We start from the raw sequence: 27,518 nt of genomic DNA, 5'->3' as shown, positions 1-27,518 counted from the left end.
CCACCAGGATCAATACTCAGTTCTATGCTTTTTGCAATCCGAGTTAGCAGCATGACACAAGATATCCCAAAAATTGTTGAAACTTATATGTATGCAGCAGACCTTACCATTTCTTGTCAGTCTCAAAGATCAATACCATCGAATGGCAGCTCCAACTTGCCATAACCAAAATAGAATTCTGGACTTTACTACGAAATGGTTACCGATTGTCAGAAAAGAAATGCACTCCCACTCACTTTTGCAAGAATTAGACTCTCCACCCTGATCCAGATTTGCAAATAAATAATACTCCAATCACGCTTTCTACCACCGTTAAAAATCTTGGATTCATTTTAGACAGCAAGCTTACATCACTCATTTAAGAAATATTTGTCTAAAGCATTTGTACGTACTTCGATCAATCTCATCCATGTCTTGGGGAGCTGATTGGTATACTCTACTGCATCTGTACAGAACTTTAATCTGTTCACACCTAGAATATGGCTGTCCAGTTTATGACTCAGTCAGAAGCTCTACTTTACAACTGCTAAATGTCATCCAGCACAGTGCTCTGAGGACTGCACTTGGAGCTTTCAGGACTTCTCCGATCCAAAGTCTTTATATTGAAGTGCATGATCCCCCATTGCATCTTTGTAGAAAAACACTACTGCTCCACTATCCTGCTAAGATACAGTCTTCCATCGCACCGCAGTTGGGAGTATCTTTATAATACAGTGGGATTCCTTCTATGAGAGTAAGCCAAATGAGAACAGGCCTACTTCACTGAGGATTTAAAGAGCTTGTTCAGAGTTGGAATATTGATTTAAATGGTATTTTTCAGGACACAAGTGGACCTGTTCCACCTTGGATGTATATTTCTGCTTCTTACAATGTACATTTTCTTCAGTGGGGGAAGAATGTCATACCACCCTACAATATCAGGCAATAGCACTTAGCTCACACCACTCTGAACTCTCATGCCTGTAAAATCTACACTGATGGATCAAAAACTGCCAGTATATTAATGCTGCAGCAGTTTTCCCTTCATTTACGCTTACAGCCTCACTACCATTAGCCTGCATTGTCTTCACTGCTGATTTCTATGCCATCAAGTTAGCACATAGTAAAATTATTGAGCTTTCCATCTCACATGCCATAATGTACGCTGACTCCATCTGTGCTGTCTCTGCCATAAGGAAGAATTTTGTCTATTATCATCCTACACTGAAACATATTCATTCCCTGCTATTCTCTTGCAGTGTGTCCAATCATTCATTCGGTTTTTGCTGGATCCCTAGCCATTCTGCCATTCTGGGAAATGAAAGTGCTGACTTTGCCGCTAAACATCCTCAACCCACCCTCTTACAACATCCTCAGGTTCCTTACACTGACTATATGTCTGTCATACACAAAGCATGCTACAACAAATGGCCACATATCTGGAAGAGTGACATCAACAATAAACTTTACCGGATTAAACAAGATCCAGAGCTGTGGCTCTCCAGTTTCCAAAAAGCAGATGAGAGGAAGGGATATTGGCAAGACTCAGAATTGGACAAACTCATCATACTCATCACTCATCTCTTTCTACTATTGGGAGAACACGCACCTCAGTGCTCATCCTGTCAGATGCAACTTACATTACAGTCTGTCATTTTCTGGTTGATTATCCCTTGCATTCAGCCATCAGGTCAAACACTTTTCAATCACTTGCCACATTGAACATCTCACATGATTTAGTTCACTTAGGAACAAATGGAAATATAGAACTTTTGATGTATTTAAAATATATTGACCTATACAAGAGCATATAATTTAACATCTAACAATGTGTAGCCTGTAAATAATCGATGAACAGACACAATTTACCTCAATAGCCCTTGTGTTGTTAAGCCCAATGCCAACAACAACACCCTGTGAGGTAGTGCTGATGTTAATGGAAGAGATGTGTCATAGAGCATATGCTCACTGACAATAACCTCTCTTTTCTAAATGTAGAACTAAGATCTTCTGCCCCATGTGTATTCGTATGTTTTCTGCCATTGATCTTTTTTATCTGCTCCCATTCTCTCTTCTCTTCACTTATTTGGGAGGTGGAGGAGAACCTGTATTGAAGGGATCACTTCCCTGTAATAATCACTCTAATTAGTGGGAGACCATGCCTTCATTTTACGGTGGAAGATTGATCAGGCTGATTAGAGTGCCTATCAGCATCTGGCAGAGTTTTATCTCACTATAGTCAGTCAGGAGCATATCAATAATGCAGTGACATATATCACAGAAAATATTATTCATGCAACTGCCATTCCAGAAACATCTACCCAGTTTCCACCTTTTCCAAAACCACGGTGAAATGCAGAATACACAGCAACAAAAAAGGCTTAAAACAAAGTTTGAGAGATATTCCATCAATATCCTACCATGGCCAATCTAATAGCCTTTAAACATGCACAAACCAAAGCAAGTGTTATTCGATGCCAGAGTAAAGGAATGGTGGATCTGTTTCACATCATCTATTATCCAGTTCACAGCACTAAGGTTTTCTGGGATAAAATCTGGAAACAAAGGGAAAATATACATCCCATCCTTCTTCGATCTTAGAGTATAATGGATGCACTATTGCATAGCCAGCTGCAATAGCTAACACTATTAGGGAAACATTTTCTAAAATCTCCAATATCATCTTATTCCCCAGAGTTTCTGGTCCTGAAATATAAAAACGAAAAACAAGTACCTAATTTCACATCAAAGGGCCTATATCCCTTCAAATGGGCCATTCACTGTACTGGAGCTGAAAATAAGAGCTTTAACCTTCTTAAGGCAAGTGCTGTCAGACCAGATGGTATCCATTATGAAATGATTAAGCACCTTTCTCAAAAATCTTTCTCAAAAACCTTTCTCAAAACTCTCACAAACATAAGAGGCAGCAAACATGTTAAATGGGACTTATAATTTGAAAATCATTTGCATTGGCCCTGATCATCACTCATCTGTTGTTTTAAATGGCAGCATCCATAGCCACACTTGGTATACCCAAATTTTAAATTGGGTGATACCAAGAACTCTGGATTTATCATGACCTAACTTTTTTTTTTATGATTATTTAAAACAAAATGTGTATATAAACATCCCTAAGACTTCACAAGAATTGCCACAACAAAATACTGAAAAACACATTTCAGTGCAACTCACTTTACTGTCTTTCTCAGATAATGCGAAAACTGTTAATGCAAGCTGCATGGAAGATTTTTCTACAGAGGCGATTTTTATGTAGCTATCAAAGTAGCAACAATAAAATAAATAAATAATAAAAAGTACAGTAAATAGTTCTGATTGTGCAACTTTTCATCATCCTATAGCTTGATATAGCCCTGAATTTTTTAGTAGCAGTTTAGTAGATTTTTTTAAAAATAATTATCCTTATTAAATTTTTCTTTTAATTTATTTATTAATTTTTTAGGATTATCTTTGCATCCTGTTCATAATGTGTTAGAATGCGAGACAGTTATGGACCAAGGTTGGAAAAATCGTTCAGTTGGAGCAACTCTGATGAATGCTGATTCTTCTCGTAGTCATTCCATTTTTACCATTCATTTAGAAATGATGGATACTGAAGATATGAGTGAGCATATACGACAAGGGAAATTAAACCTTGTGGATTTAGCTGGTAGTGAACGTCAAGCCAAAACAGGTTGTTAGATTTATTCTTAATAGTATTTAAATAATTAATTTTCTTATCCACCAAACTCAACATTAGTGCAGTTATTGAAGCCAATAAAAAGTTATGGATTAAAATTCTATTATAAAAAAGAATAATGAATTTATTAAAAATTATCTCAAAAAAAAAAAAAATCCTTGGATCTAGTAACCATATAAATAAAATATAATCACAAGAATTTGCATTGTGTAACTACCAGATTTTGCTGGAAGATTACTAGTATTCATGTGATTTTTACAGTTGTCCCTCAATTTATTTTACTTTGGGATTTCAGCATCCTCCCTCCCACACTTTTCCCTCTTTTCTCTCAAATACATGAATGAATGTGTTGGTTATTTTACTACTAAGACAAATGTGGTTATGTCTCCGAGACTATTGTAGAAATAAGAATACTAATAATATCACTGAACTAAATGCAGAAAATTAATGCAATTTTTTTTATTATTTTTTTTAATACTTTGAAAATTCATATAAGGCCAGAAGTGTTTACAGAATGAAGAGAATAAAAGAACAGCACTGTATTGAGCAGTCACATTGACTAAAACCACATTCAGTTCAGACGTGAGTTCTACCATACCTTCCCATTTGACTACTCTTCTACAGTGAACATTATTGCAGTAATTTGGATTGTACTGGACAGGAAGCAGTTCTGCTACCTGAAACTCCAAGATACTCTAACAATCATATTAAAATAAAATCATAAAAATATGAAAAGTGGCACTTGCTCTCAACGTTGAAAATACTTGATTCTCCAACAAATTAAGGTACACCCTTACATCCACTAGAGGATGAGGATTGCCACTTTCACAATAAATGAGTTAAAATAAAGACAGGAAATCCACAAACATCACTTCTTCAAGAAACATTCTATTTCTATGATTTTATTTTAATTTGAACTTTACAATCTGTAAATATTAAGCAGTCTGCCACTTTTATCATTGATTGCATTTGTCATAAATAATCCATGCAAAGAAGAGTCATATTTGTCTCTTTTAATGCTGTCACTAAACTTTGAGAGTAGACTTCATGTTCAGAGCATGCAAGAAATTGATTAAATTTCTCCACAGCCCATTATTAAAATCAAAATGTTATATATAAATGATAAAGATTTATTTATGTAAATTGATAAAGATAAAAAGTGCTTTGTCATAATTATCCCTTAAGAAGAATACCTGTTTTTTCCTTGAGGTACATTCGTTGATATTCTCTCTAATACTATACTAGGTATGCATTTAAAATTGACATTACATGACAATATGTGCTAATATGCTATGACTTTTACATTTTTACTGAAATTTATTTACATTTAAAAAATTTAACTGTTTAATCACTAACACTGTGATTTTACTCATTATAATTCATTACAGATAGAAATGAATTCAGTTTGTTAGTGCTGAATATTTATTGAAATATGCTCTTCTAAAACTGCTCACCCATTAGTATACCTCTCTAAAATACATGCCCTCTCAATCCTTATGTAATTTAAGAGTTTATTGTATTATTATTATTATTTTATTTTATTTATTATTTTTTTTTCTTTTGGCTAGTATAGCAAAACCCTGGGACACACTTGCACCATATGGCTAATACTGATACCAGTACAAACCAAAACTTAAAAGATCTGGTGTCCTCTACACATCCCTACTTGTACATTCTCTGCTTCTCATCTTCTGTATGCTTCCCCTCTCTCCTTCCTTCACTCACTTAAGAGATTGAGGAGAACCTCTATGGCAGTGATCCCTTCCCCAACCTACTTAATGGGAGGCCGTGTCCACTTTTTAGGTTACTATGATGGAAGATAGATCGAGGTGATCGGAATGCCTATCACCATCTGGCAGACTTTAACATCAGTACAGTTATTCAGGAGCCTATCAATGATGCAGTGGCATACATCACATAAAACATTATTAATGCAGCTGCAATTACAACTCTGAAAGCATCTACCTGGTTTCCACTGTTTCCAAAACATTAGTGAAATGCTGAATGCACAGCAGCAGAAAAGGCACAAAACAAAGCTTAGAGGATATTTTGATGGTATCATACCATGGGCAATTTCTTAGCCTTCAAACATGCATGCACAAAAGCATGCTATATTTGCCATCTGAGGCAAAAGGAATCGTGGATCCACTTTACATCTACTATTACCAGGTCGACCAGCACTAAAGTTGTTTGGGACAGAATCCAGAAAATGAAGGGGAAATATACATTGCATCCTTCATCAGTCCTGGATATATAATGGATGCATTATTGCAGACCAACTGCAATAGCTAATGCTCTTAGGGAGACTTTTGCTACCATTTCTTCGACATCCCCTTACTCCCTAGAGTTTCTGGTCTTGAAAGACAAATGCAAAAAACAGCCTATTAATTTCAGATATAAGGATTCTCATTCTTATAATTTGCTCTTCACTATAGAAAGGTCAAAAACACTAACTCTTACCGAGACAAGTGCTGCTGGACCAGATCTCATCCATTTTGAAATGATCAAACACCTATCGGCTAAATCCATGGACCATTTGGTCTTACTGTACATTGGGATCTTTCTAAAAGAGGATTCCTGGCATAAGGCAATTGTGATTGCCTTTCTTAAGCCAAAAAAAACTACCATTCTATCACTCTGACTAGCTGCCTGTGCAAAATCTTGGATTGAATGGTCAACGCCTGCCTTATATGGTATTGGAGGTAAATGGGTCCTCTCCAGCATTCAGTGTGACTTCTGAAGAAATAGATCCATTTTGGACCATTTAATTATGCTTGAAACCATCCATTTGAGATGCCTTTTAAAATTAGAACACCTGGTGTCCATGTTCTTCGATATGGAAAAAGTGTATGACACAACTTGGAGATTTGGAATTTTAAAATACCTTTATAGCATCGGCCTTAAAGGTCATCTCCCAGCTTTTATCAAAAACTTTTTATCCCATCATTCCTTCCAAGTTATGTAGGATCTACCTCTCTCTCTCTCTCTCTCTCTCTCTCTCTCTCTCTCTCTCTCTCTCTCCTGGCCTTTTAGCCAAGATAGGGAAGCACCTCAAGGATCAGTTTTAAGTGTTACGCATTTTGCCATCACAGTGAATTTCATCACAGAACAACTTCCTCCAACTGTAAACTGTGCCCTCTGTGTTGATGATCTTAGCATATTCTCTAAGTCTTGCAGCATGAAGGTAATAGAGAAACAACTGCAACATGTCATAGACAACCTGAGCTCATGTGCAATGAATAATGGCTTCAGGTTCTCCCCACAAAAGACTGTTTGCGTACACTTTTTCCACAAGTGTAATCTTCGCCCTGAACCTGAACTGAGGCCAAGGAAAAATGCTGTTCCGGTAGTATCTGAGACTAAATATTTGGGGCTCGTATTTAATAGAAAGTCGACCTTTCTACATTACATCCGTCAACTACGTGTGACGTACATGAGAGGTTTGGATATCCTATGTGCAATCTCGTGTAACTCTCAGGGTGCTGACCGATGCATTTTATTGCGCCTCTATCATGCACTCGTGCAAAGTTTAACATTAGCATTAATAGAGGCATATGATGCAAGAAAGCAAGCTTATGCAGCATCAGCCAAAAAAAAAAAAAAAAAAAACACACTCCCATTTCACCCCTCCATTTGTCGAAATATCTGTCCAACTGAGCCTTAAATTTATATAGGCTTATCAACTTCCACAACAAGGGATGGAAGTCTGTTCCACCAACCAACTACCCGCTGGCTAAAGGCAAATTTCCACACATCTATCCTACATCTGTCTTTCCTCAATTTGAATTTATGCCCTCTGAGGTGATTATTCTGCACAAGAGGAAGACTCCCATTGGCATTGAGCATGCCCAAACCATTCAAGGCTTTATACACCTCTATCAGATCACCTCACCAGTGCCTAGTCTCCAGATACTGTAATTTGCAAAACTTAAGCCTTTCTTCGTAGAAGCAACCCTTCATTCCATTCACTAATCTTATTGTCCTTCTCTATACTCCTTCCAACAGCTCTACATCCTTCTTGAAATGAGGCCTCCAGACCTGTATTACTGTAGCAATGGTCAGGCTACACTCAAGGTGTAGCCTGACCATTGCCTTATAATCACCTCCTTATCCCTGCTAGAAATTCCTGTATAACATTGACAAGACACCATGAGCTACTCTTGCCGCCCATCTGCACTGCTCAGAAAACTTCATATCTGCCTGTACAATTACCCCCAGGTCCTTTTCATTCTCTACCACTGTCAGTGTAGTACCACAGAGTTGATACATTGCTCTGGGGTTACTGTTTCCCATATGTAGTTCTTTACATTTGTCAATGTTAAACTTCATTTGCCACCTCTCAGCCCATCTGCTCAACCTTTCCAGATCCTGTTGCAGGAGCATAGCGTCAGTAGTGTCCTTAACAACCTTTCCAATCTTTGTATCGTCTGCAAAATTGGACATTAAGCTTGATATACCATCATCAATATCATTTATAAATACAGAAAACAACAATGGACCCAACACTGAACCCTGAGGGACTCCACTAATAACATTAGTCCACGATGAGCAGTGTCCATTGATTACCACTCTGTCTTCTCCCCCTCAACCATCCCTTTATCCATAGCAACAATTTGCCTCCAATGCCACACTGCTCCAATTTGTGCAGTAGTCTTCCATGTGCAACGGAATGAAAAGCCTTTCTAAGATTATTATTATTATTAATAGCCATATGGTGCAAGGAAGCCTGAGGCTTATGCTGCACCAGGAAAAAAAAAAAAAAAAAGGTTCCCAAGTTACCATGAGAGAGAGAGAGAGAACGAGAGAGACAAAAAGTAGAAGGGAATCACTAAGAAAGATAAGAATGATGATATCCAGCTCGGGACCCTGGGTGTGCCAAGCCCATACTCACCAGATGTGAGCCCCCAGGGTTGTGACTATGCTGATGTAGAAAACAATCATCCAGTAAATCCACAAAAGCCTTGCTAGTGTATGAGTGACCAACCCACAAATTCCAGTGAATATCTGGGAAATTAAAATCCCCCATTATAAGACTCTTATTTACTGGCCCACTCTATTTCCCTGTACAGTTCCTTATTATACTCATCAGAATCATTAGGCCTATAACACACTCCTACTCTCAATTTTGATCTCCAAATGCTTATGTCACACCAAACTGACTCGATACTGCACTGTCCAGCGATATCGACTGGCGATATCCCAAGCCACACTGGGATCAGGGGTAATGAACTGGCCAATGCTGCAGCCAGGTCACATAACCCCAGAACAGCCATAGCCTATTAGTTAACTATACAGACTACAGGTAGTTAATACATAAAAGATTACTCTCCCAGTGGAGAGTAATCTTTTATGTGGCAACAATCTTGGCATGGGAAGGTCACAAACAAGCTGAATCAGATAAAGCCTGGAATTAAACTGTGGCAGCCTAGTCTGCACAGGAACCGCAGAGAGGAAGTTGTTCTTGCTCATCTCTGCATAGGATGCAGTCATCTTACTCATTCATTCCTGCTGAGGGCAGATGACTCTCCTATGTGTGAGCAATGTGACACCTTTTTAACCATAAGACATTTTATCTGAGTGTTCACTTTATAGGCATGAACTTCATTTATATTTTACTGCTTTTAGTCTTATACACAGTCAAATTTTATCCAACAATGTCAATTTATCAGCTGTTTTTAGTTATTTAAAATGTTTAAATATTTTTACACGTATATCAAAGCTTCTGTTTTAGAAATTTTTATTAATATTTATCTTGATGTACTAGTCTAATTCTGTAGGTCACTGAAATATTAACCTGCTCTTTTATATGACCTTGTTTTGGCAAATTATAGCAGTAGTTGCTGATGCACCAATAAAACCCAAAACAACAATATTACTTGGACAATGTGGCAGATTTATTGCTTGCCAGATAGTGGGCATCCCGTTTGGGCTCAGTGATGGGCGAGGAGCCCGAGCACTGAACCAAAATAATAAAAGCTATGAATCCTGAGAATCTAACCTAACCTAATTCTGGAGCCCCAACATGGTCCCTACCAGAAAATAATGACAATGAAACAGACACCATCACTAGCAAAGAGGTCCAGAATGTAAACAATATCATCAGGTCCACAACCTACATACCAGATAATCCACTCCACCAGCAAGAAACCTTTAGGGAAAATGTCACATTTCTTTATTCAGAAGGGTTTGGAACCATTGGCAGGCTTCCCAAAATCTGTCAAACAGCTGTTCTGGAGATATCCTCGTAGAAACTAAATGTGAAAAATACTCCAAACAGCTCCTCCATGCCAACTTTTTATTGGGGAAATGCCAATTACCATAATTCCCCACAAGACACTGAGCTCATCCAGAGGCATGATCTCTGAGTGGAATCTTCTGGAAATGTCTGAAGAAGAGATCTGTTCAGAACTAAAATTGCAAGGAGTAACAGCTGCAAAGTAAACGTTCGTACATAGGGACGGGAATCTAGTGCTGACTAGAAACGTCAGCCTTACTTTTAATACATGGATATCACCTAGTAAGATTAAAGCTGGCCAGTTGAACTGCACAGTACGTCCACATGATCCAAACCTGTTAAGGTGTTTCAAGTGTGAGAAATATGAACATTCACAAATGGCCTGCCTTAGTGCTCTTGCATGTGCTCGATGTGGTTCAAAGGACCGTGAAATTACATTATGCAAAGCTTCAAAATCCACCCGCATTAATTGCTAAGGTGAGTACCCTGCATATGTTCAACATGCCAGAAGTGGAAAGAAGAAAAAGAAATGAAATGACCAAAGGCAGAACAGATGTTCAGCTCTGCCTTTGGTCTTTTATATGTTGCCTTGTTGCTATTTACTGTTTTAACTGATTTTCTGGAAGCCAGAAAAGCAGTTAAACCAGTAAATAGAAACAAGGCAACATGTGCTGAAAAGGTTGCCAAGAAATGTTCTATTGGAATTCAAACTGAAATGGCTGTACCACCAAAAGAGTAATTTGCACCCATAGCCTGCTATTTACTGAGCTCAGCAAAGCCAACACGGAAAACTCAGTCAGTTGTCACTCCAATATCTTCTTATGCTCCAGCAGGAAAAAAATTGAGCGAAGTTACAGAACAGAAAACCAAACTCTCGATGGCAGTCCAAGAAAAAATGGATGTCAAAACAAAAGAGGTACGTGATAAAACAGTCTTCGGACTCTGCAGAGAAAGAAATGGACACAGGACAGTGTCCATACTTCTCTGAAAAAGATAAAGCCAAGACTGATAAAAGTAAGCCCTCAGCACTTCAGAAGCCCACCAATAGAAATGCCAAGCCCAAGTAATAGCTAAATTCCTACAGTGGATTCCAGAGAAATGTCAAAGACATTAAAGCACTCCTGCAAAAGCATGAACCAGCCTGCTTTTGCTTACAGGAGACATATCTAAAAGCAAATGACGATCCAACCATGCATAACATCACTATTATTTTTAAGGATAGAATTGTGTATCGCCCTGCTCATGGAGTCATCATTATTCTCGTGGGCAACCAGTTCCATTTCAGCCTTTGCAAATTACAATCAGCATATTGGCTGTTGCTCCACCTCTATCACATTCCTTTATTCAGAAAGGTTTGGAACCATTGGCAGGCTTCCCAAAATCTGTCAAACAGCTATGTTCTGGAGATATCCTCATAGAAACTAAAAGATATCCTTGTCCTAATTTAGGTTATATGGATACGCATTGGCAAGAAACTGCGTACTACATTAGCTAGACCCTGTTCGCCATCAAGCAATCTGCATTGCTACTGGAGCATTTCGAACATCCCATCCATAGTTTATATGTCAAAGCAACTGAACTGCTGCTGTCACGCAGATGAAAGTAATTTTCTCTAAAATATACTTTTAAACTGAAATCCCTGCCAGACAACCTTACGTGGACATCCGTTTTTGAACCACGATGGGAACCTGTGAGACTCCCAACCATCTCTTTGGTATCCATTTCCAAGAGTTGCTCAGAGAGCTTAATATCACGATAGATAATGTTGTCCAGTCACTAAGGCAACTGCTTCCCACCTGGCATGTTTCTTACCATTATGCGACTTCGTTAAAAATTGGGATAATGCCATCACCCCGTTTTCTGTCTACCAACAACTATATGCTGCCCACTAAGCCAAATACTCTGACTTCTTGCCTGTTTTCACTGATGATTCAGAGTCATATGTAGGATCTGCTGCTGCCATCTTCCCATATAACACTATATCTGCGAGGCTTCCCCATGAATGCAACATATACATAGCTGAGTTGTATGCTATAGAGTTAGCCTTGGACTACATTAAAACTCACAGTACCAAATGTGTATGGTGTATACTGACTCATTAAGTATACTAGAAGCTTTATCAGGATGACCTTACCGGGTCTCACAGACCCTTCATTCTCTTTCTGAGTGTTCTTTCGACATCCGTTTCTGCTTGATCCCAAGCCACATCGGAATCAAGGGTAACAAACTGGCTGACTTAGCAGCCAGGTCACCTCAACCCCACAACAACTAAAGCCTGTTAGTTCTCCTATACAATTACAGGCAGGTGATTCACTTTACATTGCTTTCCCAATGGCAGTAATTTTGGCATGGGTAGGTCATAAACAAACTCTATCAGATAAAGCCTGTGATCCAACACTGGCAGTCTAGCCCGTGCAGGAACTGTAGAGAGGAAGTTGTTCTAGCTCGCCTCTGCATAGGACATAGATCTTATGCATGCATTCCTGCTGAAGGCAGATGACTCTCCTGTGTGTGAGAACTGTGCCAACTTTTTAAGCATTCTTCATATTTTAACTAAGTATCCACATTATAGACATGAATGTTTTTTATATTTTACAACTTTTAGTCATCTGACCGAGCCTTGGCCTCGGGTGGCAAGCATTCTGTGGCCAAGCAATTTCTGTGCATTCCTCAATGCATTATCACCAAAGAGCCTTTAAGTGAATAGGTTATATTTTGTTTCAAATATCATTTTCTTTATTTATAAATTAGAGTAGCTCTTTTGCACTAAAAGAAGTAGGCAAAGGCCCAGAAAGGAAATCCACCTTTCTGTTTCTATTTCTAACAGTATTAACTAACTCATGCCATTGGTCACCTTGTGGCAGTGCTCCTGCCACTGTGTGAGGCCAGAAACCTGGTTGGTGAGGCAAACTTCCAGGGACAAAAGGAACAAAACATGGACTATGGCAATTTTCCACTGATTAAGAAAGCAAATCCATGTCCTATGGATTTTCATTGAACTAATAACGACTCGACCAATCCATCGAGACTGAGAACAGATGATGCCTCCCCAATAGAATACATGATATAAACATGATATCACATAGAACACTGAACTCATTGAGGGAAACCAGGGAAAGATCACACCATCTGCATAATTACAGGCCAATTTCACTGACTAGCTGTTTTCACCGACCGCAGTACACATGTGGCTAACGTGGTTTCTGGAAATCAACAATCTGCTAAAAAGAAATCAGTATGGGTTTCGGAAGAATTGCTCAACCTTAGATGTGATGATCAAAGCAAAAGCAAACATTCACAATGCTTTCGTAAGGAGACAGCATCTGGTCATGGTTAATGTAGATATTGAGAAAGCTTTTGACACCACATGGCGATATGGTGTCCTTCAGGACCTTCATTCTTTTGGATTGACGGGGCAGTTACCCCAATTTATACAGAACTTTCTACACCACAGAACATTTCAGGTCAGATATATGAACAGTTTATCCAAACCATTTGAACAAGAAGAAGGTGTAGCACAAGGTTCCATAAGTGCAACATTATTCACAATAAGAATTACTAATATGACACGAAACATACCAAAAACAGTTGAATCATACATGTTTGCCGATGATCTGATTATTTCTTGTCATTCACAAACTATGAATGCCATTGAAAGGTAACTTCAAATATCCATAACCAGAATAGAATCGTGGGCACAATGGAATGGCTATTCTTTAGCAGAAAATAAATCAACAGCAGTGCATTTCTGCAAAATACGCAAACTACATCCAGATCCTGAAATATATTTAAAAAATAACTTGATTCCTCTTACCAATCACTTTCGTTTATTGGGTTTGTATCTAAACATGAGTCTAGGTACAAACCCAATGATACAGAGATCTAGATACAGAGGCATGCCTCTTCTACAGATATTTCCATGGGCACTGTTCTTTTGAATTAGCTTCTATAATTCCCACTGTCTCTTTCAAAACAGTCCGAACACGTGCTGCCAACATCCATTTACCGTCCAACTTCAAACTCACAGAACCAACTTTTCATCTTCCTCTTTTATTCATTCAACTGCCATTTTTTGGAACAACCTTCCTTCATACGTATTTCCTAAAAATTACAGTCTACAAAAGTTCAAGTCTAATGTCAACAAATATCTTCTTTCGTCTTCTCAACCTCCAAACCAAGCACGGTACTAAGTACTATAGGTTCTAATACCTCTCGTGTTTGGGGTTTACATAAAAAAAAAAAAAAAAAAAAGACAATAAACTTAATTTTTCCAATCATATAGCCTACCTTAGAATGGCCTGTCTAAAGAAATTGAGCATCTTAAGAGTTGTCTCCGCTAACTCCTGGAGTGCTGATAGACACTCACTATCACATCTCTATAGAACTTTAATTCGGTCCCGCTTAGATTATGCATCACCTGTCTATGACTCCGCAAGGAACAGTTCCTTGTTGCAGCTAAATACAATTCAGCATAGTGCCCTAAGGATAGCCATGGGAGCCTTCAGAACATCTCCAGTCCATAGCCTATATATTGAGGCAAATGAATCCCCATTGCACCGCAGGAAAAAAACCTTACTTTGTACTTACGCTGCAAAAATTTCAGTCTTATAAGCCAGAACAAGGGAGCAGATCGTTACAGCCTGGACTACGTCGAGCCTGTTTTCAATTCTGCTGGGGAGAGTGTTTTATCTCACCTGAACCCTATTCAACATTCAGCTCTTAAAACGGCACTAGGTGCATTCAGAAAAAAGTTTGTATGTTGTGAAGCTCTTGAAACTCCTCTAAATATCAGGAGAAAGCTGTTGCTGTTGAACTATGCAACCAAGATCCAAAGCCAGATGACTCATCCTAATTGGTCATTTCTTTATGATCCGCAGTATATGACCTGCTATAGAAACAAACCACAGACAGTTCGACCTGCTGATATTAGACTAAAGAAACTAGCAGAAGTATATGTAAAGGTCAATGGACTCTTCAGTGGTAAGTGCAATTTCATAATAAACTACTTCAAATAATACCTGTGCTATGTAAAATTATGGGTTTCTAGCCTTGTTGCATTAGAATTAGCATTAGTAGAGGCATTTGATGCAAGAAAGCAAGCTTATGCAGCATCAGCCAAAAAAAAATAAATAAATAAAAAATAAAAAATAACCACTTCCACTTTGCCCCTCTGTTCGTTCGAAATACCTGTCCAGCTGAGCCTTAAACTTATTTAGGCTATCAACTTCCACGACAAGGGATGGAAGTCTGTTCCACCAACCAACCACCCACCCGCTGGCTAAAGGCAAATTTCCTCACGTCTATCCTACATCTGTCCTTCCTCAATTTGAATTTATGCCCTCTCAGGTGATTATTCTGAGCAAGAGGAAGAATCCCATCAGCATTGAGCATGCTCAAACCATTCAAGGCTTTATACACCTCTATCAGATCACCTCGCTAGTGCCTAGTCTCCAGACACTGTAATTTGCAAAACTTAAGCCTTTCTTTGTAAGAGCACCCCTTTGTTCCATTCACTAATCTTGTTGCCCTTCTCTGTACTCGTTCCAGCATCTCTACATCCTTCTTGAAATGAGGCCTCCAGACCTGTATACAGTACTCTAGGTGTGGCCTGACCATTGCCTTATACAAGGGAATAATCATCTCCTTATCCCTGCTAGAAAAATTCCTATATATCATCGACAATACACCATGAGCTACTCTTGCAGCCCGTCTGCACTGCTCAGAAAACTTCATATCTGCCTGCACAACCACCCCCAGGTCCCTTTCATTCTCTACCACTGTCAGTGTAGTACCACAGAGTTGATACGTTGCTCTGGGGTTGCTGTTTCCCATATGTAGTACTTTACATTTGTCAATGTTAAACTTCATTTGCCACCTCTCAGCCCTCTCTCAACTGCCACCTCTCAACAGACAAGAAGAAGTAATTCTAGCCAGAGCCAGAATCGGCCATACTCATTTAACCCATCTGTTCCTTTTGTCACGGAATGACCCTCCTAAGTGTAATCACTGTCATACACCACTCAGTCAAATACATACTTCTGGAATGTACTCTATATTATAATGCTCGACTAGTGTCATTCAGTTCTCTGTCAAATTTAAAGGAACCTTTGTCACTTAGCCATATCGTTGGCTAAAAATCAAATCTCACAGAATTCTTCTCCTTCCTAAAACAAGTGGGATTGTATAGCTGTTTTTAACTGCTTCTAAATCAACCAACACAGGCAGTATGAACCACTTTCATAAGTGCAATATGGCCTAAGTAGCCATTGCATTTAAAACCCCATCAACAACAACCAGGCACTGCCTCTGCTGCCTCGCAACTGGTAACCCTGGTGGTAAACACAAACCCCCAGGGCCAAAAGGAGCCATCATGAATATAAGTAACTAACCACCTTTAGAGCCCTCGAGCTCAAGATCAAAAATTCCTGACATCAACCATGACGCCAATCGTCCAAAGTGACTACGGACGGAAAATCAGAATAAAGACGTGCCAGCATTTCTTATAATGCACTCATTATCCATGCAACCTGTTGGCAAACTATTGCCTTTTCTAATGCAGAAATGTTTAGAATCGGTTTGTGGATCTCCTAAAATGGTTAAACATCTCAAATCTGGAGCCCTTCTAATTGAAACTTCTAAGACAACTCATTCAGAGAAGCTTTTAAAATTAACATCATTTAACAGTATTCCAGTGTCAGTTACACCACATAACACTCTAAATACCTCAAAAGGTGTTATCAGTGAATGTTACTGCCTGTGCCTAAAGAAGAGATAATACAAGAACTCAGGAAACAAAAAGTGTCTCATGCACAGAGAATAATGACCAAAAAAGGTGGCACCTACTACCAATCAGGTTCATCATTTTGACATTTAGTACTCCGACTCTTCCATCTTCTGTTAAAGCAAGTTATTTAAACTGCAAGATTCGGCCCTACATCACAAATCCCATGCACTGCTTTAAGTGCCAGAAGTACAGCCATTCTCAGACAGCATATCGAAGCGATGCTGTGTGTTTTATTTGTGGCTCTAAGGAGCATTCCCAAGGAGACTGTACAGCTTCCACTCCTACTTGCCCAAACTGTAAAGGAAGCCGTCCTGCATTTTCTAAAGCATGTGACCTTTGGAAAAGAGGCAAAAAAATCCAGAAATATAAAGTCACATACCCTGAATCAAGGAAGCAAATACTGTTAACCAAGCTTAGCCGATCATACGCATCAGTCACAAAAAACAGCCGGTCAACTGCAACTCAAACAGATTTCTCCATAGAACCAAACATTTCCTTTGCCACCTGGGCCAAAACTGTGCTAACGTGTGTAATAAAAAATCTACAGTTAATGAAATTAGCAATACACCAATCAGTGTCCTAACTGATGCCATCTCAACCTTGCCCGAAACAACAAAATCTGTTAGGGTTGAAAACCAGAAGAAAGTGAAACCACGCTATAGCAACATGGAAATGGAGGTTCAGCCAGAGGATGATGACCCAGTTCTAGAATTACATGCCAATGATACCATGGATGCCCAACCTTTCCCAGAAATGAAAAATCAAAACTAAACAGACAGAAACCTTCAAAAAAAAAACAGTCAGATCAATTTTCCTCCAATAAACAATAAACTAATTTCCTACAGTGAAACTGCAGAGAATTACCCAGTAATATAGATGACCCCTGAATTATTTACTCATACTAACTAATGCAGTAGTTGTATGCTTACAGGAAACATTTTTATCACCAAAAGTTTCACTCAGATTCAAAAACTATATTATGTTTAGGCGAGACAGGAATTCTGACTCTTCTCCTTGTGGAAGGGTAGGTGTTCTTGTCAAAATTACCATACCATCAAGACATCTCCAACGAGAAATCTCCTTAGAAGTTGTAGCAGTTTGGATGGCAATGGGAATATCATTAACCCCTGCATCTGTTTATATACTTAATTATCCTTGTTCCCAGACTGAACTTGACAACATTTTAACACAACTGCCACCTCCTGTCTGTTTACTCAGTGATTTCAATGGTCACCATCCACTGTGGGGATCTTCCACCATGGATAGGAGATGCCAGTTAATTGAAACATTCCTAGATATCCATAATCTGACTGTGTTAAACACTGGCTCTCCAAGTCATGTTCAACTACATACAGATACAACATCTTCCATTGACTTATCCATCTGTTCAGCATCTCTTTTTCCAAGCATGGAATGGGTGGTGCTAAATTATCCATTTCACAGTGACCATTTTCCCATCATCAGCTCAATTCAAACACAGGTCGAGTCATGCCCTAAAGCCTGTACTTCTTGGAATTTCCACAAAGAAGACTGGAAAAACTACTCTACTTGTGTCCTACTCAATAAACAGTGTGTACAGCAAGAACATATTGATGACCTAACTGAACACATTACCAGCCATATATTATCAGTAGCCAAAATTTCCATTCCAAAATTTGACCAGCGCAAACCAAAACCAATGGCGGAATGAAGATTGCTCAAAAGCTAAAAGAGAAAAAAGCCGTGCTTGGAACCAGTTTCAAAAATTATCAAGTACTGCCAACCTAATTGTTTTCAAAAAACTCAGAGCCAGAGCAAGACAAATTAGAAAAAAAAAAGCAAAACGTGATGCCTGGATTAACTTTGCCTCAACTATTAACAAAAATACTGACACTCGGATTATCTGGAAAAAACTAAAATAAAATATAAGCACTCAGTGGGAAATTTCTACCTTTGCAGTCTCCAATAATACAATGGAATGGGCAAAACATATCCACTCCTACTGATATTGCAAATGCTTTAGCAGAATATTTCCACCTCTTCCTCTTATGTGACCTCCTTTAAATGCATTAAAACTAATGAAGAACGTATTAAATTGAATTTTTCAACTAGTCACTCACTTCCGTGTAACCAGCCCTTTACTTTCACTGAGCTGAAAGAATCCCTGAGCAAATCTCCACTAGCGCAGAAGGACCAAACGGCATTCACTACAGTATACTGAAGCATCTATGTGAATGCAATGGATACCATCTATGCATATGATAACTCTTTTTACAACCAGATCTTTTCAGAAAATACATTCCCTCTCTCTCTTGGGGTCATTCCTATATTTGCGCTATACCAAAACACGGCGAAGATCCTTCTCAAATTCAGAATTATAGACCGATATCATTGACAGGCTGTTTGGGCAAAATATTTTTTTGGATTCCTGGATTCTAGACTCCAAAAATCTACTTTCTGATCACCAATATAGCTTCCGTTAAAAACAGGCCCACTCTCAATTTACTTGTAAAAATTGAATCTGACATTCGTAACGCCTTCGTCAGGAGACATGATCTAGTGATGGTCAACCTGGATATTCATAAAACATTTTACACCACACGGTGTCATGATATCATTAAAGATATGCATCAGTTAGGACTGAGAAGCTATGTCCCTTTAATAATTCAGAACTTTTTAAAATTATGCACATTTCAAGTCTGATATCAAAACGTGCTATCAGCATCTCACATTCAAGAAGAGGGTATCCCACAGGGTTTGATATCGAGTCCAATCCTATTTGCTATTAGGGTCAACAATATATTGGAAGATCTTCCAAAAACGATTGAAGTATACATGTAGGCTGACGACCTCACCATATCCTGCCAATCGCAAAGTATGAATACCATTGAAAGACAGCTTCAAATTGCTCTAACCAGAATTCAGCCCTGGACCTTATGCAATGGATACCATCTTGCTGAACAGAAATCCACTACCACTCATTTCTGCAAATTTTGGTCATTTCATCCTGATCCAGAGCTGAAGATAAATAACGTGCCAGTTCCTCTTTCTCACACTGTCCGTTTCCTTGGACTGATGCTAGATAGGAAACTGAACTTTCAAGCACGTGTGGCCTGTCTCCGAACCATCTGTTTGAAGCAATTGAACATCCTCCGGTGGTGTCATCCGTGTCATGGGGCACTGATCAACATACACCTCATCCATATTTATAGAGCTCTCATCAGATCTCGCTTGGACTATAGTTCTCCAGTGTTTGACTCTGCTAGAAAAAGTATTTTAGAGCAATTAAACACCATCTAGCACAGTGCTCTGAGAGTCGCTCTAGGGGTTTTCTGAACCTACATGGTTCAGAGCCTATACATCGAAGCCCATGAACTGTTACATCTTCACAGAAAAACATTACTTCTGATGTATGCCACAAAAATCCTAGTCTCCCCTCTCACCCTAATTGGAGATGTCTCTACAATACCGAATGGGAGTCATTTTACAACAATGAACCAAATGAAAACCGACCTGCTCCATTTAGATTTAAGGAACTGGCTCAATCACGGAATATAGAAATCGGTAATATATTTCAGGATATCACACCACCAGATTCACCAGGACAAATATCTGTACAATATATGATGATTATTTTTAGTAGTGGCGAAAGAACACCCTAGGAGTTTCTGATGGGCATCTATGAGAGTTTGAGGTGTAGGGTAAAGTGGCATAATTTGTTATGCCACCTGAAAACTGTTATCTCTTATATTGACTTGGTTTTGGTGCATTATTGCCTTAGTTGCCAGTGTGCCAATAAAAACTGAAACTAACCAACCAATGATCTGGTGGGTAGCTGTAATAAATGCTTATTTAACGTAGAAAATAGCTCTATTGCAGTATGAAATCACACCAGCTCTTATTTTTTGATTAGATACATCAGAAAAGAGAAAAAAAAATATTGTTGCAAATATGGATGAAATTTGTCAAAATTTCATCCATTTTTGCAACATGTCCTCCTGGTGCAATTTGCAGCCTGGTGTGAACATGTTAAAAGGCTGTGAGTTCCAATCCACAACCCAAATTGTCCTCTAACATACTGCTGCAAAGACAGACAGAACACTAGATTTATATTGGTGTATCTGAGCTGGTTCATGTGTGTGTGAACTGGCAGAGAGCATCAAGTATTTATAGATGACTATCCAAATATTTTTGTCTCATAATTTATGTACATTTTAATTTAACATGGTAATTATTGTCATGATCTCATTTGTAGAATGGCTGTGGCTGGTAGGTACCCATTATGTAGATTTACTATCAAAACTGGAAAAAATTAGAAGTATCATAGATATAATGTTATTATTTTATTATTATTTTTTTTATTCTCTGAAATTTAAGTTTTTTTTTTCTCAATAGGTGCAACTGGTGATAGACTTAAAGAAGCAACAAAAATCAATCTCTCTCTGTCAGCACTAGGTAATGTAATTTCAGCATTAGTGGATGGTAAATCCAAGCATATACCATATAGAGACTCTAAACTTACCAGGTTACTTCAGGATTCTTTGGGTGGAAATACAAAAACTCTCATGGTTGCTTGTCTTTCTCCTGCAGATAATAACTATGATGAAACTCTCAGTACTCTCCGTTATGCCAATAGAGCAAAAAATATTCAGAATAAGCCAAAGATTAATGAAGACCCAAAAGATACTTTGTTGAGAGAGTATCAGGAAGAAATACAGAGACTTAAGGATTTACTTAATTGTCAAAATCCAATTGAAGAGTTGCATACTGGAGAAATGCCTAGAAATAGTAAGATTTCATTCCATTAGGATAAAATTATTAGAATAAATATGAAGTTTTTAATTTTTCTGTACTTTAAAAACATTTGGTAGGTAGAGGTCATTACGTGAATTGCCCTATAATATGCTCCGCATAGGTCATAGTCATCTAACCCATTCCTACTTGCTGAGGGCGGATGACCCACCTATGTGCAAGATGTGCAATGTTATTTTAACCGTCTGTCATATTTTAATAGAATGTCCTGTTTTTATAGAAGCACGACGCTTGTATTTTACCTCTTTTAATAATTTGACTGAGCCATTTACACCCAATCAGATTATAGGTGACAGACACGATATGTCTGACGTTTTTAACTTTTTACAATTTATTAATTTTTATACAAAGATCTAAGTTTTATGCTTTTACTTTTATACCTTTTTAACATAATAATTAATTGTTTGACGTGGTAGCCTTGGCTACCAAAATGTTTAATAGCATTTTAAATTTGACTTGGCACATTATGGCCTTAGCTGCCAATGCGCCATTAAAAACCAAACCAAACCAAACCAAAGCCCTTGAATACTGCATTGTTGGCAGTAAATATACAGGCACTCCTTGGGCTTAGCAATATGCTTCAAGAAAGTGCCACAAGCGCCAAAATCAATCTTCCCATAGAAACATAATATATGGAATTACATTCCTAACCAAGGGTCTGATGTGTAACTCTTTATACATATAAATACAAAGAGAATATTTAATCAATTTGCAATCATATACAAGGAATGATCGAAAAAGATTGAGACTAATTTTATTACACAAAATGTAAAATGATTATGCTGGCCAACAACTCTATATCACACTATAGATTTCAACCACAATTCATATTGATAAAAGTAGTGCATGGAACTTTACCATAGTTAGGTGCATTATGGCCATGTTGCCTTTGTAATGTGAAGCCTACAAACAAACATACAAACAACTGGGCAACAAAAAAAAAAAAAAATTGGTTTTTCATACACCTAAAGAAAAAGCTGCAGATTCTAAAGGAAATTGCTCCACTGATTCCAAAAATACCAAAATTATGTGTTTAGTGCATCTCCATTGAAAGATATGCTTAAATTTTAGTAACATAATGAATGACCAATTTCAAATATCATGCAATAATACATATGCTATTTTTAAAAATGGGTCTTACTCATTTTAAGATATTTTAATCTAACATATAATGTATTACACACATGCTATTTCCTTAGAAATGTTTGCTGCTCAGAAAGTTTTTCTTATAGTCCATTTTGCTTTCCCACTTAAGAATCCAGAAGTAATCTCCCATCATGGTATTATCTCAGCTACTTTGGTACTGCTTTTCCATTGTGGATATGTCCAAATGAAAACGTTCTTTCATCACCCAAATAAAATTTTGATTGGAGAAAACTGAGATGGGAATGAAGGAAATAAATTTTCAAAGGCATTCGGCACCCCATATATTTTTATAACATTGCAGTGAAACTGACACCAGAGGTTCCTAATCACCATCTTTCCTTCTTCCAAGAAATCCATAAACAACTTCTTTAAATGTCAAGCTGTTATTTCGGTGTCTTGTAGCTTGGTTCAAATACCTCAACTTTCAGGAGTTCTTTATTTGAGATCCATTAAAATTTTTATTTCAGTTTGCATTAGTCATATTGGGAAACACTTCCCTTAGGTGGCAGAATCCACTTCCTTCTTTATCCAGAATCTTAACAAAATTCTTCATTAATCCAAGCTTTATGTTGAAGGTAGAAGGAGAACCTATTGTGTATTCCTTCCTCTTTTTCCACTGCTGCACAGTATAATGTTTTGTGACTGTTCCATATAGAAAAGAACAGTATTTCATGAAACCTCTCTGTTGACCAGTAAATAAAAGCAAATACCTTACGATTACTGCCACAGACATTCTAAGCAAAGTCACTGTACTTTGTTGCACTCAGGATCTTAGATATACTTTCATATGCTTCTTTCAAGCTAACAGCATGAAATATATGGATTGATGGGGACGCATTCCCATTTTGCAGAAAACACACTTTAACACACTTTATACTTAATTTTGAGGAATCAATAAATAAATACAATTTGTTAGGATTATCACTGTTCAAGGCATTCAGAAGACCAATAATATCTTTACAGAAACACATACCAACTTTCATAACAATATATTTTGAAAACACTTTTTTGACATTTTCAATATATTATAATTTTGGTTCCTGCTTCAAGTAACTTCCAATGTTTGTAACCCAGAATCAGGAAACTCTTCTTGCTCTTTAGATAAGTTTAGATCACAAACTAAGCCATTCAACTCCATCTTACTTAAATGCATTATCACAGGTGCATTATCTTTTTCTAGTGTAATCTAAACCTGTGGATAGTCTGACAAAGTCTGCAACACAAGAATGCTTGCTATGTTCATCGCTGCTTCCTTTATCCTATGATTTTGGGGAATCTGGTATTGCCAGGTGTTCATTATGTGGAACAGGCCTTATTTCAAATGATGTGTTAGGATTTTGATGCTGTGCTTACTGTTTCTGGACGATGTCTCTGATATTTTTGTCATGCAGAAGTAGCAATCATCAATGTGGTTGTATTGTTCTCACCACCCCATAGCAACAGCAATTGATATACCTTTAACTTTCTCAGTTAGCCAATCTCCAGTTTTGTTCAGGTAATACAGCACATATCTGGAGCTAAAATACTAAGACTATTCATGTTCAGTATTACTGTAGATGTTCTTCCTCTGAGTTTTTGTTGTAAACCATCCACATCAGTGTTGAATCCAGAGGTTTGCACCAGGGTGGCGAGAATGTAAACTTCTAGGGGGAAAGTAGTATATGTGTATATTTTTTATTATTATTTTAGTATTTACAACATATGTAGTATGTTACAAACAAATCTCTATATTTATTATGTAACATCTACATATGTATTAATTAATTGGAGTCAGTTCACAAAAACCACATTAATGACAATAATCACAGTTTAATATGAAAATCACAGATTAAAATTTGCAAAAAATCATACAAATTGTAATCAAACCTTTAAGTATTATAATAATCTTATTCTTTGCATATGTATCAATCACTTCATTTATTAATTTTTTCCCCATAACTCATTCAGGCAATTCTATGCTTATATTCATGCAATCTTGCAATGTTTCCTGTCCCATTTGGTTTCTTAATTTTGGCAACAATTGATTCATTGTGCTGAAAGAACGTCCAGCACTAGCATGAAACAGAAATACAGCATAGCTTGATACATAATATCTTTAGCTCAACATATCCAATATTTGATTCCAAAATTTAATGTATATGATTGATGTTAAATTGATTTTCTGTTTTTGTCACATATTTAAGAATTACAAGCAAATGTAATTCCACAAAAGATCAAAGTGCAAGTTTAGACAAAACAAGACTATCTTTATGTCATCTTCTGTTAGTTTGCAGAAAGATTTCGATGATTCAAATTTTGCAGTAACATTGCTTTGTCATTAAAACAATCCTTCACTGAAAGAGTATTCTATCCCAACTGCACTGTCTCCACGACTTTGAGTGATATTATTTGTAAAACATGACAAGGATAAAAGAATCAAAGATTTAAAATCCCTGTGATCGGCTGAATTTTTCTCGTTACAGTTTCTGCACATTTTTTTTTTCGTTTTTCTTTGTTTCAGTTTTCCCATATGTGTATATAGCTTTATTATTTTTGTCTTTGAAAGGCAGTCAGCGAGGTAACCTGGCAACAGATGATCCCACCACAGATTACATATAGTACAGATATAACAAAAAGTTTATAAAATAAAATATATTGTTTATAGGCTGCATCCAAGTCATTGTCTTGTTTGCGGTATACAAACAAAGAATTAGCCACAAATAGACTCTTGCTGTGAAAGAAACAAATAAAGGGAACCTGAAAACCATAAAGTGAAACTGCCAGCTATTGAAATAGTGGCTGCAGTGACATTGTTTAGCCCTTCCCCTGAAAGCTGCAAGATACTCTCTAATTACAAGTAGCATCAGTCACTGAGGAACCAATTCAGGTGAACCTATTCATGACCTGCAATCTAATCATCTTGTTTGCAATATACAAACAAAAAATTAGTTGCAAGTAGAATGTTTGTGTGAAACACTATCAAGGAATGGGTTGTGTAAAAATAAAGGGAATCTGAAAACCATAATAAAACGAAAACGCCGACTCTTGAAATAGTGGCCACTTGAAATAATTAAATGGGCAATATTTCTAGCTGCATAAATTAATTTATGCAGCTAGAAATATTGTCCATTTAATTATTTTGAAAATTTTGTGTCTTTTAAAATTTTAGTGATTTATTTTTGCTGTGTACTACCTAAAACCTTCCATGTACTAACGGTGGTACAAGTACTATACTTTGGGAAAAACTGCTCTAGTTCATGTAATATTTTGTGTTGTGTTTATTTGACATAAATTAATTGAATTTGTGTTTTGTAATTACAACATTATGATCATATGGCCCCTAAAGAGTGCGGTAAGAAGAAAATTTCAAAATTAAACGAAAAATGTGGCAAATTTCAACATCCGAGATCTTGGAACAAGTATTAAAATAAGAATTACTATTGTTTGCCAACTTGCCAGTGGGGGGGGGGGATTTTATTCCACCAGGGGTGATATGCACTCCCCCTCGGAATTAACACTGTCCCGCATACATAGTAGAAATTGTCAGAATGATTCTGACACTTCCTGTGCTTCTGCTTAAATCTTGTAACAGTATAGTGCTAAGCAAAACACAGAATTAACAAACAGCATGCAGTAAATACACAGATAAAGTGGACACATGCACTAAACTGCCTTTTCATTAATAGAAGAGACGTCCCCAGGGGCTCACATCTGGTGATTATCGGCTTGGTATAGAGCTAGATATCATCATTCTTCTCTTTCTTGGTGACGACTCCTTTCTACTTCTGACACTCTCTCTCTCTCTCTCTCTCTCTCTCTCTCTCTCTCTCTCTCTCTCTCTCTCTCTCTCTCTCTCTCTCTCTCTCTCTCTGGGTAACTCAGAATTTTTTTTATTTTGGCTGGTGCAGCATAAGCCTCAAGCTTCCTTGCACCATATGGCTGATAATAATAATATCCTCCCCAACATTACTGCTATCTATGAGCACACAGAATTATCCACAAATAATAATGCAGACATTGGTATTTGTAGATAATTCAACAGATCAGTGTCATATCTATTTTCTTAAATTGTAATAATATATACCTTATCATTTTAATTTATTAATTAATGGTGCAGCTGGTCATCACATCTTACTTCATTTATAAAAAGCTCTGATTAGATCCAAACTCGACTGTAGAATCAGTCTATGAGAGAAAAACCCGGTGTTTTGCAATGGCTCAGTCCCATTCACCACAGTGCTGTATGTATTGCATTATGATTCTTTTGTACATCTCCAGGTCATAGTTTATACACTGAAGCACACAAAATGCCACTCGCCATTAGGAGACAACAGCTAATGTTGCAATTTGCATAAAAGTTTGGTCGCTGTGTATCCTAATTGGCCATTATTATTTATGCCATGGGAAACTGTACTACAACCACCCATCTATCAGTGACCCAGTCAGTATGAAACTCAAGGAACTCCTATGAAAGGCCCCGGGTGCCAAGCGATTGTGATCGAGCATTTTCTCTGTGGTTAAACTGCGATTGTCTAAAAGCAATTTATAGTTCTTTTAAGTTCCTATCCTTAAGAAATTTATATATTTAATAACAGCTCCTGTTACAAAAGTACCTGTACAGAGCAAGAAAGAAAAGCCACCTTTCTTTATTTTTCATATTTCTATTACTAACACTTACTACTTTACCCTTGGTCACACTAGGCACTGCCTACTGCCTCCCCATGGCGGAGCCGGAAACCTTGGCAGAACAGTTAATCTGCCAAGGGCCAAAATGAGCAAATAGGGAGCACAATGTGTTTCTGCCTTTAGAGCCGACAAACTCTCAGCCAGAGTTAGATATTGAACATGATAAGTCACAACCCAAGAGGATTAAAACCAATTCCTCAGTGACAGACTTTTCTGCATTT

The 27,518-nt window shown here is 37.6% G+C and overlaps 1 protein-coding gene across 1 annotated transcript in view; it reads left to right on the top strand.

The window, feature by feature from the left end:
* LOC150077553 (osmotic avoidance abnormal protein 3-like) overlaps positions 1–27,518 on the top strand; it is a 425,893-nt gene that overhangs the window by 87,835 nt on the left and 310,540 nt on the right. Inside the window, exons 5-6 of the mRNA XM_090385940.1 lie at positions 3,440–3,670; positions 21,070–21,462. Coding sequence (XP_090242066.1) covers positions 3,440–3,670; positions 21,070–21,462 — 624 coding nt within the window. The remainder of the gene's footprint in view (positions 1–3,439; positions 3,671–21,069; positions 21,463–27,518) is intronic.

The sequence above is a fragment of the Mastigoproctus giganteus genome, chromosome 12 (assembly GCF_048544385.1).
Source record: "Mastigoproctus giganteus isolate SK-2022 chromosome 12, ASM4854438v1, whole genome shotgun sequence".
Taxonomy (NCBI): domain Eukaryota; kingdom Metazoa; phylum Arthropoda; class Arachnida; order Uropygi; family Thelyphonidae; genus Mastigoproctus; species Mastigoproctus giganteus.
This window is presented reverse-complemented; position numbering and strand designations above follow the sequence as displayed.